Genomic DNA, 15,836 nt, shown 5'->3' with positions numbered 1-15,836 from the left:
ATATTAAATACTTAATTTACTACCACCGCCCAAGTTAATAGTTGTCCCCAACATATAAGAAAAAGAGCACGCATTGGCCTCAAATGAAATATTATTTTTTACATGTGGTATTGATTTCAAAATTTTTATTCAGCAGGTCGAAAGTCGAATGCATTGCGAATTAAGAAAAATAAATTTTATATTTTTCAAATGCTCTCTAATTTAGTTGTGTGATTTTCCAATTAAAAATTGTCGTTCTATTTGCCTGTCTTCTATTAATAAAATTGAAAAGCCAACAGTCTTCTCGTAGACTAACAAATGATTTAAAAGCGTGTTTAACATGGAAATGTCTTTTTCATTAGCTTAACAAATGAATAAAAAATGAACTAAGGTTGTATAATTTTTAGTAAACTTACGAGGAAAAAGTCTCAAAGCTGCACTTACTAGTTGGTTGTTCGCGCCTCGAGAATTTGTGACACTCAGCCTTAAATGGTGTGACGCCTTAAATGGTGTTAGTAAAACCAGAACTGACACGAGCCACTGACGATCGCGAGTCAGTATTAGTACAAGTGTCAATATCTTAGCTCAAACGGGTACCCCTTGGGGAGATTGGGACGAGGAGACGGCAGAAATTTCATATCAATTTTCTTCTTACCATTCTGAGAGAATTACGAAGTTGAAGATTTTTCAAAATGTTACGCCACGATTCCAACATGTTAGGGATATGCTCTCGTCATGCCTTTGGGAGTCAAACGTTAAACGTCGGTGAATCTATTGTTGGTGTATGAAGGGAGCAAGTGTCTAAAGAAATTGAGGTGCTGCATCGGTGGGGGAGTACTACAAGGTAATTTTGGTTTTATAACTACGTTTTATAATTGACCACCGAAAAGAGTTTCAAAGCTGACGTTTCGAGCGTCAGCCCTTCGTCAGAGCGAATGGAGGAATTGTGGGTTGTGTGTGTGTTGATATTCCTGGTGTAGTCTGATTGGTTACGACGCTCGCTATTCAGACTCTGATGGATAGTGAGTAGATTAAGTAGCCCAACAGAGTGCAGTTGTCGGTAGAATGAATAAAAACACGAGCCTGTACATGTGTTGTAGCTAGGTTTTGAACGGATAGTATAATTATACTTTAAATACAGATTATACGCCGTCCATTTCTACCTTTTAGTTCACTCTGGCTTCGTCGTCATTAGCTTTCAGGCGTCTAAACCTAAATCGAACTCATCGTCTAATTATTAAATGGTAACTCCATTTCTTCTTGATTAGCGTGGAAAATATCAACTGAAAATATCATTCGTGCGAAAATCAGAAATGTGCGTGTACATGAAGATAAGGTGTGATGGAAAAGTGTTAACTAACTTTGACTTTAATCATGTTTTTCGTTTGTTTTATTTGATTTTGTGGGAATTGCCTTGGAAATGGCTCATTGTTGTACAAAAATGTGCAAAGTGTAAACAGTTGTACAATATCGCCATGGCAAAAGACAAACTCGGTTTACAGCTGTTCTCTCATCAAACAAAAATGTGTTTTTAATTTTAGTTCTTTGACGAAAAGATATTGGTTCATTGCTAAATAAAGTACATTGTTTGCACCCTGGTTAGAGTCAGTTTATTGCTCCAATGAAACTTCCGTGTCACATTTATTAACTTCATTTGTACAGAGTACATCACGACAGCGACAACTTATACCTGCATCACTTCCGAATCCAAAAAGAAATTAGTAGATTATCCCGGAAGACGTCAGCAGAAGCACTTGGCATAGTCTTGCAAGAATGATTTTTACATTTATTTACATCGTTACCATTGGCAGTGTTATTGCGAATAGTAAGTCTATAATTGATTTTGTAAGTTAAACCTAAATGGTGATACAACTTAGAAATACAACAACCAGCTACAAAAATGTTGAGACACATTGAGAAAAAAAGTGCGTTTACCGTCCGACTTTATCGGATGGCCAAGAAGAAATTGTATGCTAAAACGCCAAACCTTTCCCCCTTTCCTGATTCAGTATTGTTCATCGAAGTTTTGTACATGATGATGCTTAGTTAGAAACATTGCAAAGAGGAAAATAGTGGTGAACAATTATTTCTTGTCTTGGTAAATTATCTCAACTACTTTTACGACGGGGTGGGAAACTCGGCTTAGTCGCTCACGTTCAGTAAACTAAATACGTGTTAAAAATAAGTCAGTTTTTGGGAGGCAAATACATGGAAGAAATCAGAAACCAAAACTATCCTTAGATCGAAAACGTGATCAAAACGCGCCCTGACCGATTACAATCGAATTGTTTAATAAAGGTAATTAACTTGATGCCGATTTTTACCAAACGAATGTCGACGATACCTAGTCTCTGAGTTTATTAACTCACTCAGGTTTAGGGAAATCATCGTTGTTTCCATTACTAACCATTTGAACTGCCAGGTAACGATCTTCATCCTAAAAGTATGCAATTGTAATTTTAATCAAACGGCAATAGTTGTTTAATTTGTTCTCCAAACAAGATACACCTGAAAAAAAATGAAATAACTCAGTGTCACTTAAAGGTGTTGATATACTCATAACATAAGGCTTTTTGTCAACGGGTAAATAAGTTCAACTGAGCAAATATTTTAGAACTCAATATCGTTTTGGATCGAATTTCATTATGTCATTTATCGTCGCCATAGTGAACCAAAGATTCTAACTCAGCCTTACCTGCGATTAATTCAATGGCTGGCAAATTTCTAGCTATTTCTACCTTCTTCACAGATCCGCCAGCGGACGGTTGGAAACAGATCACTTTTTCTCCAGTGTGTGTTAATGCAAGAGATAATGGCTATGGTCGTTTGCAATACATCGGCAAAGGTCAACTGGTGGCTGCGTTGAAACTAAAGCATCAGCGTGGGAAGATCAGGTGAGAACGGGTTCATCTCTTTATCTTTAAAGAGTAATAATAATAATAATAATAAAAATAATAAATTGTAATTATTATGATTATTATTATAATTAATATTATATGGCAGTATATACACATATGGGTGCTGATCCTACTCACTCAGGCTAGGCGTTGACCGTGGCTAGCCTAAGTCTTATTTACATACTAAAATTACATGAAATTGCCAATCTACTATAAAAGGAAAAAGTCACATAAAATCAATAATCTAAATAAGCAATGCATCATAAAAACCTATATGAGTCCTTAAGTAGCTCGCTGGCGGGCATGTGCGAGAGTTCTAAACGAATTAAGAACCTTAAAGGTTCTGGCGATGTTCAGACTGGCGCTGAGGACAGCTTTCTGCAACTGACGAAGGACTTCTCTCCCTCTCTTTGTACCTAACAATTCTCTAACATTCCTTCCAACATTCTTAGAGTATCTCCCCCAAAACATCTACAATTCAGTTGCCTTGACGTATCTCGAATTCAGGGTAGTGCCGTTTAAGCTCCCAGCGTAGAGCGGCCTACTTTTGTGTCTTTTCCTGGTCTTTCTGGTAACGGTTTTCTCATTTCTAATAAAGTGACGATCTTGCTTCATTTGTCTACAAGCCTTGCATTTACTCTGTTAGCTCTTACTTCTGTATTATACGCGTACTGACAGGGACATCTCAGCAAGCAGTAACTTGGTTGTTCTCGTACACTGGTTTTGGTTGTATCGGGGAGTACCAAGGGGGAGTCGTTTCTATAAGAAGATAGTCCTTATTATTATTATTATTATTATTATTATTATTATTATTATTCAGAAATGAAATGATGAAGTGGCTATCCGGGCGGGCGGTCGGGTTTCAGGTACCTAACTATGCTTCGACGATACCAGACAACCCAATCTCTGATTTTTGTCGCAAAAGCGCCTTAATATCACAAGGGTATAGAGGGCATGATAAATCCGTTGGGGAATATACTGGGGGCGCAAAGGCTGGTGAACGTCATGCCTTTTTCCCCAAGTAAATCAAACTCTTTTTTTTCGGATCCGGAAATGTCTCACTCGGCTTTAGCGAAAAATAGTAGTCCGACTGACGACATCGGAAATCACAAAGTAGCGGTCATACTCGACTAGATAATTACACAACTCGATAATTGTTTTCTAAAGGTGTGCCACAGATGAAGCTTACAACAGCAACTGGGGCTGTGACAAAGACAACGGATTCAACATCATTGTTACAGACAGATCTAACCACGTGATCTATCCATTGAAAGAGTTCATTAAAGAATCCTCTGGGATGTGGTATTATATACCACTGGCCGATGCAGTGTAAGAAGAGTATCTTCAATATATATATAATAAAGTTAAATCGTAGACGTTGTAGTCGTAGTCAGACAGTCAATTAGTTTGTCGGAGTCAGACGGATGGTAAGAAAGCCAATCAGTCGGAGTGTCAGACAGCAGTCAGTCGATCAATCAGTCAGTCAGTCAGCCTATAGGTCACTTGGTAAATCAATCAATCAGTTATTCCGAAATCTACCTGTCAGTAGTCAGTCAGAATTCCGAGTGTACCGCTTGGCTCCCGTTAACTATTAATTGGTAAGCAGCCACCCAATTCATTTTTCAATCATTCAGCGGCTCAGCTCATCAGGATTTCAATTTGTCGATCACTCAGTCGGTTAGTCAGTCAGACAGTGAGTTAGCAATCGCGTCAATCTGTTTTTCCAGCAGTTGGTCGATCCTCTAACTCGGCCATCCAACCAGTCAGGCATTAAGAAAGTCACTCAACCAGTCATTCAATCAATCAGTCAGTCAGCCAGTCAGTAAGTCAGATAGTCAGTCAGTTAGTCAGTCAGTCAGTCAATCAATCAGTCAATCAGTCAGACAGTGAGTTAGCAATTGCGTCAATCTGTTTGTCCGTCAGTCAGTCAACCAGTAAGTCAGTAAACCACTAAATCAGTCCCTCATGTCAGTCAGTCAGTCAACCACTAAGTCAGTCAGTCACTCAGTCAACCACTAAGTCAGTCAGTCACTCAGTCAGTCAGTCAGTTAACCACTAAATCGGTCAGTCAGTCAACCACTCGGTCAGTCTGTCAGTCAATCAATCAGTCGGTCTGTCAGTCAGTCAGTCAGTCAGTCAGTCAGTCATCTAGTCAGTTTCATACTAAAGCTGTCAGTTAGCCAGCCAATCAATTAGTTATTTAGACAGTGGGCATGTCAGTCAGCCAGTCAGCTGTCATTCAGTCATTCAATTAGTCGCTCAATCACGCAGTCCACCATTCAATCAGTATAGCGGCCAGGTTTTTGATCAGGCGGTCGGTTAGTCTTTTGGCTGATCAATCAATCAATCAATAAATCAGTCATAAAGGCTGATAGTTTCTAAAGAAACTGTTTGGGGCTGCGTAGGTGGGGGTAACGAAATAATTTGGATATAACAACAAAGTTGAAATGGTAAATTGGCCACCGTTACGATTACAAAAGCTGACGTTTCGAGCGTTAGCCCTTCGTCGGAGCGAATGACGAAGGGCTAACGCTCGAAACGTCAGCTTTTGTAATCGTTACGGTGGCCAATTTACCATTTGAACTTTGTTGATATATCCAAAATAAATCAGTCAGTCTGTAATTCAGTGAAACAAAGAACCAATTAATTTGTAAACCTATTCAACGTGTCAGTTAGTCTCGCTTTTCTTTTTTTTTTTTTTTTTTTTTTTTTGCATGCTATCCGAGCCTCTTAGCTTTTTCTAAAGAACATTTTTTTTTTATCAGACACTCGACTGAGATTGTCTTCACGGATTTTTCCCACCCATTTTACTTGAAGCAGGGTGGCGAACTAAGGTTTTGGTACGGGGAAGATTTGAAAAAGCATCATCACACTGACAACCAAGGGCAAGTCTGTTTTGACGTTTTGGCGCTGTACGTCTAATCTCGTGGAAAAGAACAACCTTCAAGAGAAATTTCGCGGGCTTATGATTCTGGTTGAGGAAGCATGTTTCAGTAAATGATATTTAATAAAGAACTTTTTGTAATTACAGGTTGTTCTAGTATATTACAGCACGATCCTCTCTACTGCGAGGATCGTGCATCATACGTATATTACAGCTGGCCGATAAAAGGCTTCTTTAATTATGGGTTTGATTGTTACTTACGATAAAGAAAATTAAAGTAGCTGTTCATTCAAAGTTATAATAATATGAGATTAGTCTTATCCATTGTAAATGTTTCTCTCTGAAGATTGCACTCTAAGTTCATGCAAATCCGAATGTTCCACTGAAGTCTTCCTACTTTCCTCACAGGTTATAGGCTTCCTTAAGCGGGCTTTGCCTGTACATGTGGCCCACCAGTGTTTCTTGTTGGACCCTGTTAGGACCGCAGTGCTCTTGTTTCACTAGTTTTCCCTTACTTTCATAAGGCTTACTTGTCTGACACGTAACGACGAGTCCCGATTTCTCTCGCTTTTAGACAAGTCGTATTTTTCTCTTCTCCCCAGATCTCCAACACTCACGTACTCCATAGACATGCCCTCGGCCAGATACGCGCTCGAGGTGGTGTTGCTTCCCCACGGACGCACTAAGCTTCCTGCGGGTTTGAACCAGCTGTGAAGAATATCTAAATAGGCGCGTCGGAAGTTTTTGTTCAGGGCTACGTAGAGATAGGGATTTATAGTGGAATTCAGGTGTGATATGCCAATCGCTATCAGAACTATTATAGGTGATATCGCAGAGTACATTCGTTCATTGAATTTTGCCAACAAGTGAATGATATGCGCAGGAAGCCAGCAGAGGGTAAAAACGATAACAATGATGACGAGCATTTTAATAGTTCTTTTCTTGCTCGCTTCCGCGTGCCTGATGTTTGCAGCTGTTGGATTCCCTGGGATTCTTCGTGCCCAGAGCTTCAAAGAAACAATGCTGTAAAAGATGGCGATAAGTAGCAGCGGAACCAAGTAAAGAGAAACGAGAATGAAAACAAAATAGGTTCGGGACGCATTTTTTGGATCAGTGATAGGCGATTCCCATAGCTGAACGCAATGATAATTATTGTCCCGTCCTAATAGCATTTTGTAAGCATACAAATAGGGTGATGTGAATAGGATGGACAAAGCCCAGACGATCGCACTCATCACAGAAATCTTGCGGATTACCTTGGGTCGATTGAACGGGTAAACTACAGCGAAAAAACGGTCCAACCCAATTATCACCAAAGAGATTATGGAAGCTGCAATGGACAATGGAAACAAAAACATCAACAATTTGCACGTGACCGTTCCCAAGATGCCTCCGAACCATTGAGTCTGTATGAAGGCGTAGGTGACTGCATAGGGCATGGCGCTGAATGTTGTAACGAGATCTGCTGCGGCCATGTTAGCAATCAGGCAGTTAGTAACGGATCGCAAGTAAGGTTTACTCCACACAATGTAGATCGTCATGGAGTTTCCGGTTAAAGACAACAAGAACATCGTACTGTAGACAACGGTCATTATAACTTTGTGTGCATATGTTGGTTGTCCTGGAATATGATTCCGCCAAACCTGAGTGTCATTAAATGAATCTGGAAATTGATATAATGATTCAAGGTTAATAACAGAGTCACTTAGCGAATTCGTGCAAGCCGAGTCCTTGCAGATTTTTTAAGAATTGAATTAAAAATTGCAAGTTTCAAAAACCTCCATTTTTTAAGATTTTTTTCCTATAGGACTGCATGCAATTTTTTCAATTGCAATAAACTTTAGGAATATATTTGTCGTTTTTATATGAAATTTTTAATATTTGAGACAATTTTGTTAGTTTAAACATAAGGGATCCTCTCGACACCGGCCTCGCAGATGAATGAGCTATCCTGATTCAGTTAAAAGAAAAAAATTATTTATCTATATATCTCTCTATTTATCCATCTAGTTCCGTCCTACTGTCAAATGAGCTACGGGCCACATGTTGAAAGAAAAGATAATTTTAGCAATTTCTTTAACATAATCTGATCAGAAGAGTAAATATGGTAAAAAAATTAAACTTAATGCACCACTGGGTATTGACAAATATGTTCCTCCATAAATCACTCCTCTACGATTGTTCGATTGTTTGCAAATGCAAAGACAAATTGCTGAGAAAAAACCGCCTGCTCTCTAAGAATATGAAGGACATCTCAAAAGTTGAAGTCACGGTAATCATGATTTTCTACTATTAAAAGCTTTCTAAAAATAAAACTTAAAAACTCATGATAAAAATTTACTGCCCTAACTTTACAGCATTCTATATGCCCCCGCCAAGATATTTCAAAAGAGCCCGAGGTGAAAAGGAACATTTGATATCTAAAGGGCATACGTATTTATTCCCTGCACTGCTCGTATATAGTACCTCAAAATCGTTTTCTCTCGGACGCTACAATTTATTCTTACTAGTCCTTTTTAGTTAATAACGCATGCGCTAGTGTGCTCCCTAACACCATTTCAATTAGGTCTATAACTTGCAGGTCAATTGTGTTCCGGTTGCTTGAAGTTAAAAACTGAAATCTTAAGAAGAAGTGCTATGTCATGCGTTTTCATTCAAGGATTGCACGTTTCACCTTTTTAAACCATCTTGAAGCCAATTTACTCAGCAGAGAGGATTATCGTATTTCGTATGGGATAACTGATAATAGTTTTCAACCAATACCAAATAGAAACGCTTGCGTCTTTTTGTTAAACTCCATGTTGCCATTTTAACTCTTATTTGAGCGGGTCGATAATATTCTGAGCCGTAGCACTTAATCTTTATCCGTATAAATTTGACAGAAATATCCATATAAATATCCATATCAATTTGACAGAAATATCCATGTCCCTTGTAATCAGTGAAATCCGCGAGGGCGTTATTTTATTTTCCTTCATCACTGCTTCGTTTTCTTTCAATGAAAAACTGATTTATTTTTCTTCATTTTCTTTACATTTGTAATTAATACAGGGTCATCAGCTTATGATCTCCCACTAACCGACTCTGAGAGGCGCAGGTTTCGTTTCCGTTGCCTTCAGTAAAACTGCGTAGGGGTTTAATCTCTCACTTATTATTCCATGGGGAATAGATTTTGATACTGATTTGCAATGATGTCATGTCTTCTACGGTAGTTGAGAATTGATAAGACCACCGAACTCAATGAAAATGTGTGCGAATGGATAAATCTGACAAGTTGGGGGCGACTCTGTGCCTTTTTGCCTAAAAATATTGGTTTACACGGGCGATCAAATGTACCTTAAAAAAATACCTTTTTTGAATCGGAAGTGTTTGATCACGCACAAGACCTAAGATTTGCAGAGGACTTTTACTTTTTGGACGGAACTGCTGAAAAGAGTTTTAGAATACCTTGAAATTTTAGGGAAAGCTGAGTGCTGTTGCATCCTTTTTCGACTTTAGGAAGTCCTCGACTCGATTATTTATCCAGAATTAGAAACAAAAGTTACAAATATTCATTTCCCGCGCACTGCTGAGAAACAAATAGCGCAGAAAGCATTTAGAAAATTTCCTTTGAAAGGTTCCTCTACGCTAAAAAGATCTTAACTTTTACTTTGTTGCCTGTATTTTACTGCCTTCCTCACAATTCAGCTTGTCTAAGGAAATCTGACAAAGCAACTGTTGTTTCAAAATGGACAAAAGCCAAAGTTTTACTATCTAATACAGTGTCAATTTAATATAAATAAGTTACGCCTGTCTACATGCACAGAGCTTCCTCAGCTCGGAATTTGTCAAACCACCAAGACTTAGTATATTTTCCCAGTGCTAGCTTTATCGGGGACAATTTGAATAAGACATGCAATAACAGTAAAATTGCAGTAAAAACTTACCATTTGAGACAGAAATATTCATTTTGATGCTTAAAGTTTCCTTTCAGCAAACCGTCTACTTCGTGACTTGAGAAACCTTCAAGAAGAAGAGCGGCCGACGTTATTGAATGCTTTTAACTCCAGAATGTGTCGCAGAAAGTCACAAATATTATGAATGTTCAGCTGCCTTTCAAAACCTTTCATTGGTCGATTTCCGCGCGAGATGATAGGACAGTGTTCGAAAAATTAAACCGATAAGAGATCTGCCTTTATTTATTTTAGTTCATGAAATAATTGCCATTGTAAAAATTCGTCACTGAAAGATGATTTTATCCCATTTGTATTTGATTATCTGACAGCACCATTTATTAAAAAAAAACTATTATCATTTTGACTTGTAAGAGAATAGCAATGTTTTACGAAAAGTAAATAGTTGGAAATGTATAAAGGAGATCTGAAAAAAAAGCCAAAACATTTAAGGCATGCAGAATGATACAGAGAAAGTAAAAAAGGTGGACAAAACAAGACAAAACAAAACAAAGAAACAACTAATGCAGTTTGTACATGAATTAACTACTTGCTTTTTCAATTAACAACACATTTTAAACTCTCTGTTAAGAATCTAGTAAGTGCGCAGTATAAATGTTCTAGAATAAAACGTGCCTTGCATTCAAGAGAAAATAACTTTTAAAATCTTCCGAGATAGTATTTGCCCTTCCAAATATACTGATAAATAAATGTAATGAAAAAGTAACACGAGAGGTTTGCGATTTGGTCGGCGACATGCTAATGAACAATTATCCACCACTGGGGTGAATCATTATTTTAGTATATGCCACACAGAAACCCAAAATTAATTGATAATTTCTGTCAATCTACCAAAAAACTGGCGGAAATTAATCTCACGAGTTTGTCTCATGGGCTGCAGAGGTGAATTGTACTTGTTTTTCTCTTCCGAACTAGCCATTTAGCGCGCGCGAAATGAACTTTTCACGTGCATGATGGTAGATACTAATTGCAACCATTGATATGGTTCAAGAGTTGGCTGTTACAAGGTCACGGAACCACGGAGACATGCAAAGGCCTCGTGAAAACAAACGTGCCCAGAATGATATGATTGACGTTTTATCAAACGACAAATAATGAATACTAAAAGAGCGTGACCATTACATTTTGCTGATGTCATTAGACGGTATGTGTCCGTAGTTCTACGTGGTACGAAGGTAGAACTGACAAAATGTGTCCATAAAATGATTTAATGGTTGTAGAGTTAGTTTGTGGCCCACTTACGCTGCGCTGAGAGGAAGGAAGTTACTCATAAAGAGCCATCAGTAACCGTAATTGCTTTACGCTGATCATATAACTTTGTTTTATAGTAACTAATAATGTGTAAAATTGTGTACAACTTCAGAAATTAAGGATCATTTTGAAGCCATTAGGTTCTTTCTCTAGTTGTTAAGGTTCGAAAAGAAATATATTAATTTTTAATATGGCCATAATTTACCCCTTTTTTGTTCTTTTCATGAACTTCCGCTCAAATTCGACTTTAATTTCCATCAAACAGAACTCCCCGACAACTGAGCTTTATGGGATATAGACTGACATAATCATATTTTTGACAAAAACAAAACGTTTCATGAGCATTGCTAGCCTTGTGGATAATAATTTCTGCATTCTAGCTCTTCAATGTTAAAAAGCGCAAAATTTTTTATTAAGTTAAAACTTTGATTGAGGATTTCCAAAATTTTCTACCCAACGCTCGATTGACAAAGTCTATTTTCTTGTAAAATGAATTTTAAACTTTTTGCTGATCGCATCTCACGATAATTATCGCGTGAACGTGAGACGAGTTTAGATGACTGGAATTTTAAACGTAGCGGAGCCTCTAGCTCTGTTACTTCGCGTCGTTGAATCAGTCATTCAAATAAATACTTTTATAAGACGAATTCGAGAGACGAAAAGACTCTTTAATCCTTAAAAGCCTAAATCACACAGGAGCCAAAAACTATCGTAAGAGGAATATTGCGAAAAACATTTGCACTTCTTAATAGTGGAACCTGTTTGATTCTGTTTCCGAATTTTTGGTTTAAAAACTGACTACATAGACTTCAATTTTTTCGTTGTCAATAACAAGCCAAGCTCTGGATCCACTGTCAATTTAGCTGAGTCGCTATGGAGACTACATTATGTCAGCTATTTAAAGTACTTGTCCTAATTATGACGGAAGAAACCAAGGAAAGCGATATTTGATTTTGCACTTGTCATCGTTGCAATTTTCTCAAAACAAGGTAATCGTTGGCAGTCTCTTGCGCAATAGGCTTTACTGGAGTACTCCCCAAATAATTCCAGAATTTTCCCTTTTTTTTTCCTCGTTTTTTTAAAGGGGAGGAGGGAACTTAACCCAGCGCGAGGGGAGCCAATATAAAATTGATAAGGAAAGCCGTATATGTATTTAGTTTTTAAGCTGCCTAGGCATAGACATGCAGCAATTTAAAACAACTCTGCGTCTTCAGTGCTGTTCGCACGCGTAGTCCATGGATCAAACTTTTTGCAATGACTATGACTTCTGTATATACTCAACTCGGTTGAACCTTCATGTATCGATTTCTTCACCCTCACTGGACATGTAACATTTTACATGGTAGAATTTTGCGAATACCTTTTTGCTGAATAGCCGAGGTTAAAATTTTCTTAGGCTGTACAGCTTTAGAGAGCAGATTTCGCAGTTCATAATTACCTAGCCAAATGCCGTGAAATCGACTCACGTTTTTGTTGTTGTTGTTGTTTAAGGGGAAAGGAAACTGTACCTTTTTGACGCCTTCGGGTAAGATGGTCCCTCGGTTGCTCTTCCTCACGAATAAATGTTAAGCGGCCTGTAACAGCTGGTGACCTTTATACGAGGAGAAAACTGTGCCAATCAAATGCTGGTAAATCAAAATGAATTTTTTTTTCATCCTTCTTCTCGAAAACATATTTACTATTTTGTAATCAACTTCTCGTCTGTATTCAGAAATAATTTCCGGTTCTATAGTATTTAATTTCGTTCGCGTGCACTACTGTTTTTTTTTTTTTTTTTTTTTCCAATTTGAATCAATTAATCTTTTTTTCTTTACAAGAGAGTTTCGTTAAATAACTAAGATTACCAACAAACCTGTAGACCAGTTACGTAGGGGTACTTTTTTTATGATTTCTTGATTCAAGAATTCTAAGATTAAACTAATTCACGACAAACTCATTGAATCGAAATGAGCTCCCGAAAGACGTCGTTTGAGAACTTGATTTATTCTATTTCAACTGCACTACTTTTACTTATAGCAGCCGATCTGTTCTCTTTCACTACAGGAGGCCGGCCAGCTTTGGATTTAAGCTGGATTAAGATGCCTGTTTATCCCTAGAAAGAAAATTAAAAGTGTGTTTGAAGTGGCTAAGCGGAAGCCATCATGTCAATATTGATCTCACCCACACAATTTTAAACGCATAAACCGATTTTCATGCGGCCGGCGGAGTTAAATCATGCCCCGCACACCCGTCAGAATCATTTGAACACGAAAAGTAGATATTACGAGAGCAGTTATTTGCTTTAAGAAGGTTTAACGGCAGCAACTGTAATTTTAATAAGACTTTCACTTCTTTCGCGTGCACTTTTCTTTGATTACTTTGACATCATCATCAATTCACAGAGCTTTCTTTGTACTATTATTTCAATTTTTGTTTGCTAAAGTAAAATTAAGAAGAAGAAACTGTGTGCATTTCAGGGAGGGGGGGGGGGGGAAGGAAAAATTACATGCCGGGTGCATGAAAGTCAGTCGCAGCTAAGTAACGATTACGATTTCGTTTCCTAAAGTACACCTCATAAGAAGTAAGGCCCTAGTCCAAAACCAGGTAGTTTTCCTTTCAGTAAAACTGGACAAAGCGTTGGAGAAAATTTCATCAAGAAACTATACGGAGATACATTTTTATGTGCTCATATCTTCCTTATTACAGAAAATGAGAAAGTAAGCGGAATGGTTTTGAGAAAATTTAATATTACTTATCGTTCCGGAAGATGTGACGCTTTATGTGAACAAAAATTACAATCTATGTAATAACGAGCTTTTTGGACTTTCACAATCAGAACCTAGAGACAAAAGTTTTATTTGAAATCTTTGTAGATGAAAAGCATTGACTCAAATGACTCTTGAAGGATAGAGTTTTCTCTCCCTCTCTCTACCTTTTTTTAATCTTGAAAGGGCCTGATTTTAAATTTTCTTTCAGTGTTGGTAATCTTTGTTTAGAAAAGTAAAAGGGCTTCCGATATAAACACAAAGAAGAGGTGCAAAATGGCTGCACAAATATCAGTCGCAGTCTGGTCAAAATGACGCTTTCGTTTCTTTCAGTACACCTTGTAAGAGGAATGAACCTAGGGCATAACTAAGCAAGATTTTCTTTTAGGGAAAATGGACACTGTTACTGCAAATCTCATTTTTTTTCACTTCAGTATTACATGTATACGAAGACCAAATCTTTATTTGCTCCTAGTTTGCTCCATGAATTATGTGCAGAAAATGATAAAGAAAGTATAATGTATTGGTTTTTGGAAAAGTAAATATAATCTATCACTCCAGAGGATAAGAAGTCTTAAAGAAAATGCGTCGTGTTTTTTGGGATTATTCACAACCAAAACGCACAAAGGAACCGGAAGACGAGACTTTTATTTCTTAAGGAATAATGTTAAATAAAAATTTTCTTTTCCGTTTTCTTTTAATTTTTTTTTTTTTTCAGAAAAGCCTGATTCTAAATTTCCTTCCAGTCTTCGATAATGTTTTGTTAAAAAAGTAAAAGGGGCTTCTGATATGGTTGAAACTACGATCTTTGATCTCTCAGAGGCGCAAAGGCGTTTGTGTGTAAAATCTTAAGTGTTGTAGGCGAAGAAAACACATGTTTGTGTTTTTGCTTGCAATTTGCAACGCCAAGGGCTCCAGTGAACAATGCATGTATAAGTAGAATCTTCTTGTTTGATATCTTATTTTCAAACCAAGAAAAAAATTTGAAACCAATGACCGATAAATTAACTTACCTAGTGTTAGCGCTTTTGTGATACCTCAAGCAGGACTCGGGCAAACTGGACGCGAGCCAGTCTGTTCGGCAATTCTAGAGCTTGCCAGACACTGATGTATAGCCAAAAGCGTTCAAAATGAAAACGTTTTCGCTTTTAAGAGCCTTTCTCATTGAAACGGATTCTGAATCCGGCTAAAACGGCAGAGTAGAATAGACTTATTGGAAGTAAGTTCAATATACGTCAAAAAGTGTAACCAGCTGGTGTCTTCTCACTTAAATGTCTGAAAATGCTGACACGTTAAGTAGCTTTTCCTCGCTAAAAATTCATTGTGAATTGTTCATTTTAGGGACCATGGTGTTATTGTTTGTACATGTCATTGAAGTTTATACAGGCTGCAACTTGATCTTCAGGAGATCAAATCGTATTTTTAGAGGTATAGTCTATTTATTTGCACGCTGGTGTAGTTCGGAGTGCCACTTTAAGTACTTACTCTTCTATTAACATGAACTGAAAAACGGACAGAGGTTTGATAAAAATAAAGTTTAACGCTGGTTAAGAAAAGCTTTTAACAATCTCAAAAAAAAAAAAACCTTTAACATATGCCTTCTTCGAGGGTAATAAAAAAAAATGAAGTGACAAGTTTATTTTAGTTGCTAATGAAAAACTGAATGTATAAGGAAATTAGTTCTTATCCAATAGAGTCAAAACTCTGAACTCGTTGGGCAGGTGCATGCCATCATCGCGTTTAACTGGACTTTTACACATGTCAATTTCCCAAGCCTTTAAGAGGCTTCGGTTTCGCCATCTTGTGCTGGTAAGTATACGTAATAATGTTCACGATTCCCAAGAAATAACGTGACCAGATTGCAAACAATGTTCGGCGAGTGCGGATTTCTTGTAATTTCTGTTAGAGCACTTTTGGTATTAAATTTCCGTTTGTTCTCCCCGATGTAGTGCTTGTCGCAATCTTTGCATGGAAATAGGCGTTATTATTACACCGCGCGTTTGATTAGAGGCTTTAATTAGTCTTTAAGGATGTCAGAATTGAAATGAAAAACTAATCTACCTCGCTGAAGGCGGCTTCCTTAAATTAGCTGCGGCTCTTATAGTCTTTCAAAACGAAGATTGGCCCT

At 37.5% G+C, this 15,836-nt stretch overlaps 2 protein-coding genes across 5 annotated transcripts; one reads left to right on the top strand and one right to left on the bottom strand.

Annotated features, from left to right (window-relative positions):
- Positions 1 to 806: 806 nt before the first annotated feature.
- Positions 807 to 6,080, top strand: LOC111331107 (uncharacterized). Its single transcript, XM_022936145.2, has 5 exons — positions 807 to 823; positions 1,642 to 1,804; positions 2,729 to 2,873; positions 4,044 to 4,205; positions 5,642 to 6,080. The coding sequence occupies exons 2-5, from the start codon at positions 1,753 to 1,755 to the stop codon at positions 5,796 to 5,798; spliced, it is 516 nt and encodes a 171-aa protein (XP_022791880.2). The 5' UTR covers positions 807 to 823; positions 1,642 to 1,752; the 3' UTR covers positions 5,799 to 6,080.
- On the bottom strand, positions 5,557 to 14,935 carry LOC111331106 (prolactin-releasing peptide receptor-like). 4 transcript variants are annotated; one of them, XM_022936144.2, is made up of 3 exons: positions 14,722 to 14,935; positions 9,687 to 9,762; positions 5,557 to 7,423 (listed from the first exon to the last, which is right to left on the bottom strand). In XM_022936144.2, exons 2-3 carry the CDS (start codon positions 9,706 to 9,708, stop codon positions 6,261 to 6,263), a joined length of 1,185 nt encoding a protein of 394 aa, XP_022791879.1. In that variant the 5' UTR covers positions 9,709 to 9,762; positions 14,722 to 14,935; the 3' UTR covers positions 5,557 to 6,260. The 4 variants fall into 4 exon arrangements, with proteins under 4 accessions (XP_022791879.1, XP_088580823.1, XP_022791878.1 ...); XM_088724697.1 differs by having other exon boundaries at positions 5,557 to 7,403; XM_022936143.2 differs by lacking the exon at positions 14,722 to 14,935 and adding an exon at positions 12,473 to 13,389.
- Between the last annotated feature and the right edge of the window lie 901 nt (positions 14,936 to 15,836).

The sequence above is a fragment of the Stylophora pistillata genome, chromosome 1 (genome assembly GCF_964205215.1).
Source record: "Stylophora pistillata chromosome 1, jaStyPist1.2, whole genome shotgun sequence".
In the NCBI taxonomy this organism is placed as follows: Eukaryota; Metazoa; Cnidaria; class Anthozoa; order Scleractinia; family Pocilloporidae; genus Stylophora; species Stylophora pistillata.
This window is presented reverse-complemented; position numbering and strand designations above follow the sequence as displayed.

Bases quoted from the DNA above. Each gene is read 5' to 3' on its own strand.
- LOC111331106 (XM_022936144.2), bottom strand. From the start codon at position 9,708: ATGAATATTTCTGTCTCAAATG. The intron at 7,424-9,686 runs GTAAGTTTTTAC...ATCAATTTCCAG, and splicing joins GAATATTTCTGTCTCAAATG to ATTCATTTAATGACACTCAG.
- LOC111331107 (XM_022936145.2), top strand. From the start codon at position 1,753: ATGATTTTTACATTTATTTACATCGTTACCATTGGCAGTGTTATTGCG. The intron at 2,874-4,043 runs GTGAGAACGGGT...TGTTTTCTAAAG, and splicing joins CATCAGCGTGGGAAGATCAG to GTGTGCCACAGATGAAGCTT. The intron at 4,206-5,641 runs GTAAGAAGAGTA...TTTTTTTATCAG, and splicing joins ATACCACTGGCCGATGCAGT to ACACTCGACTGAGATTGTCT.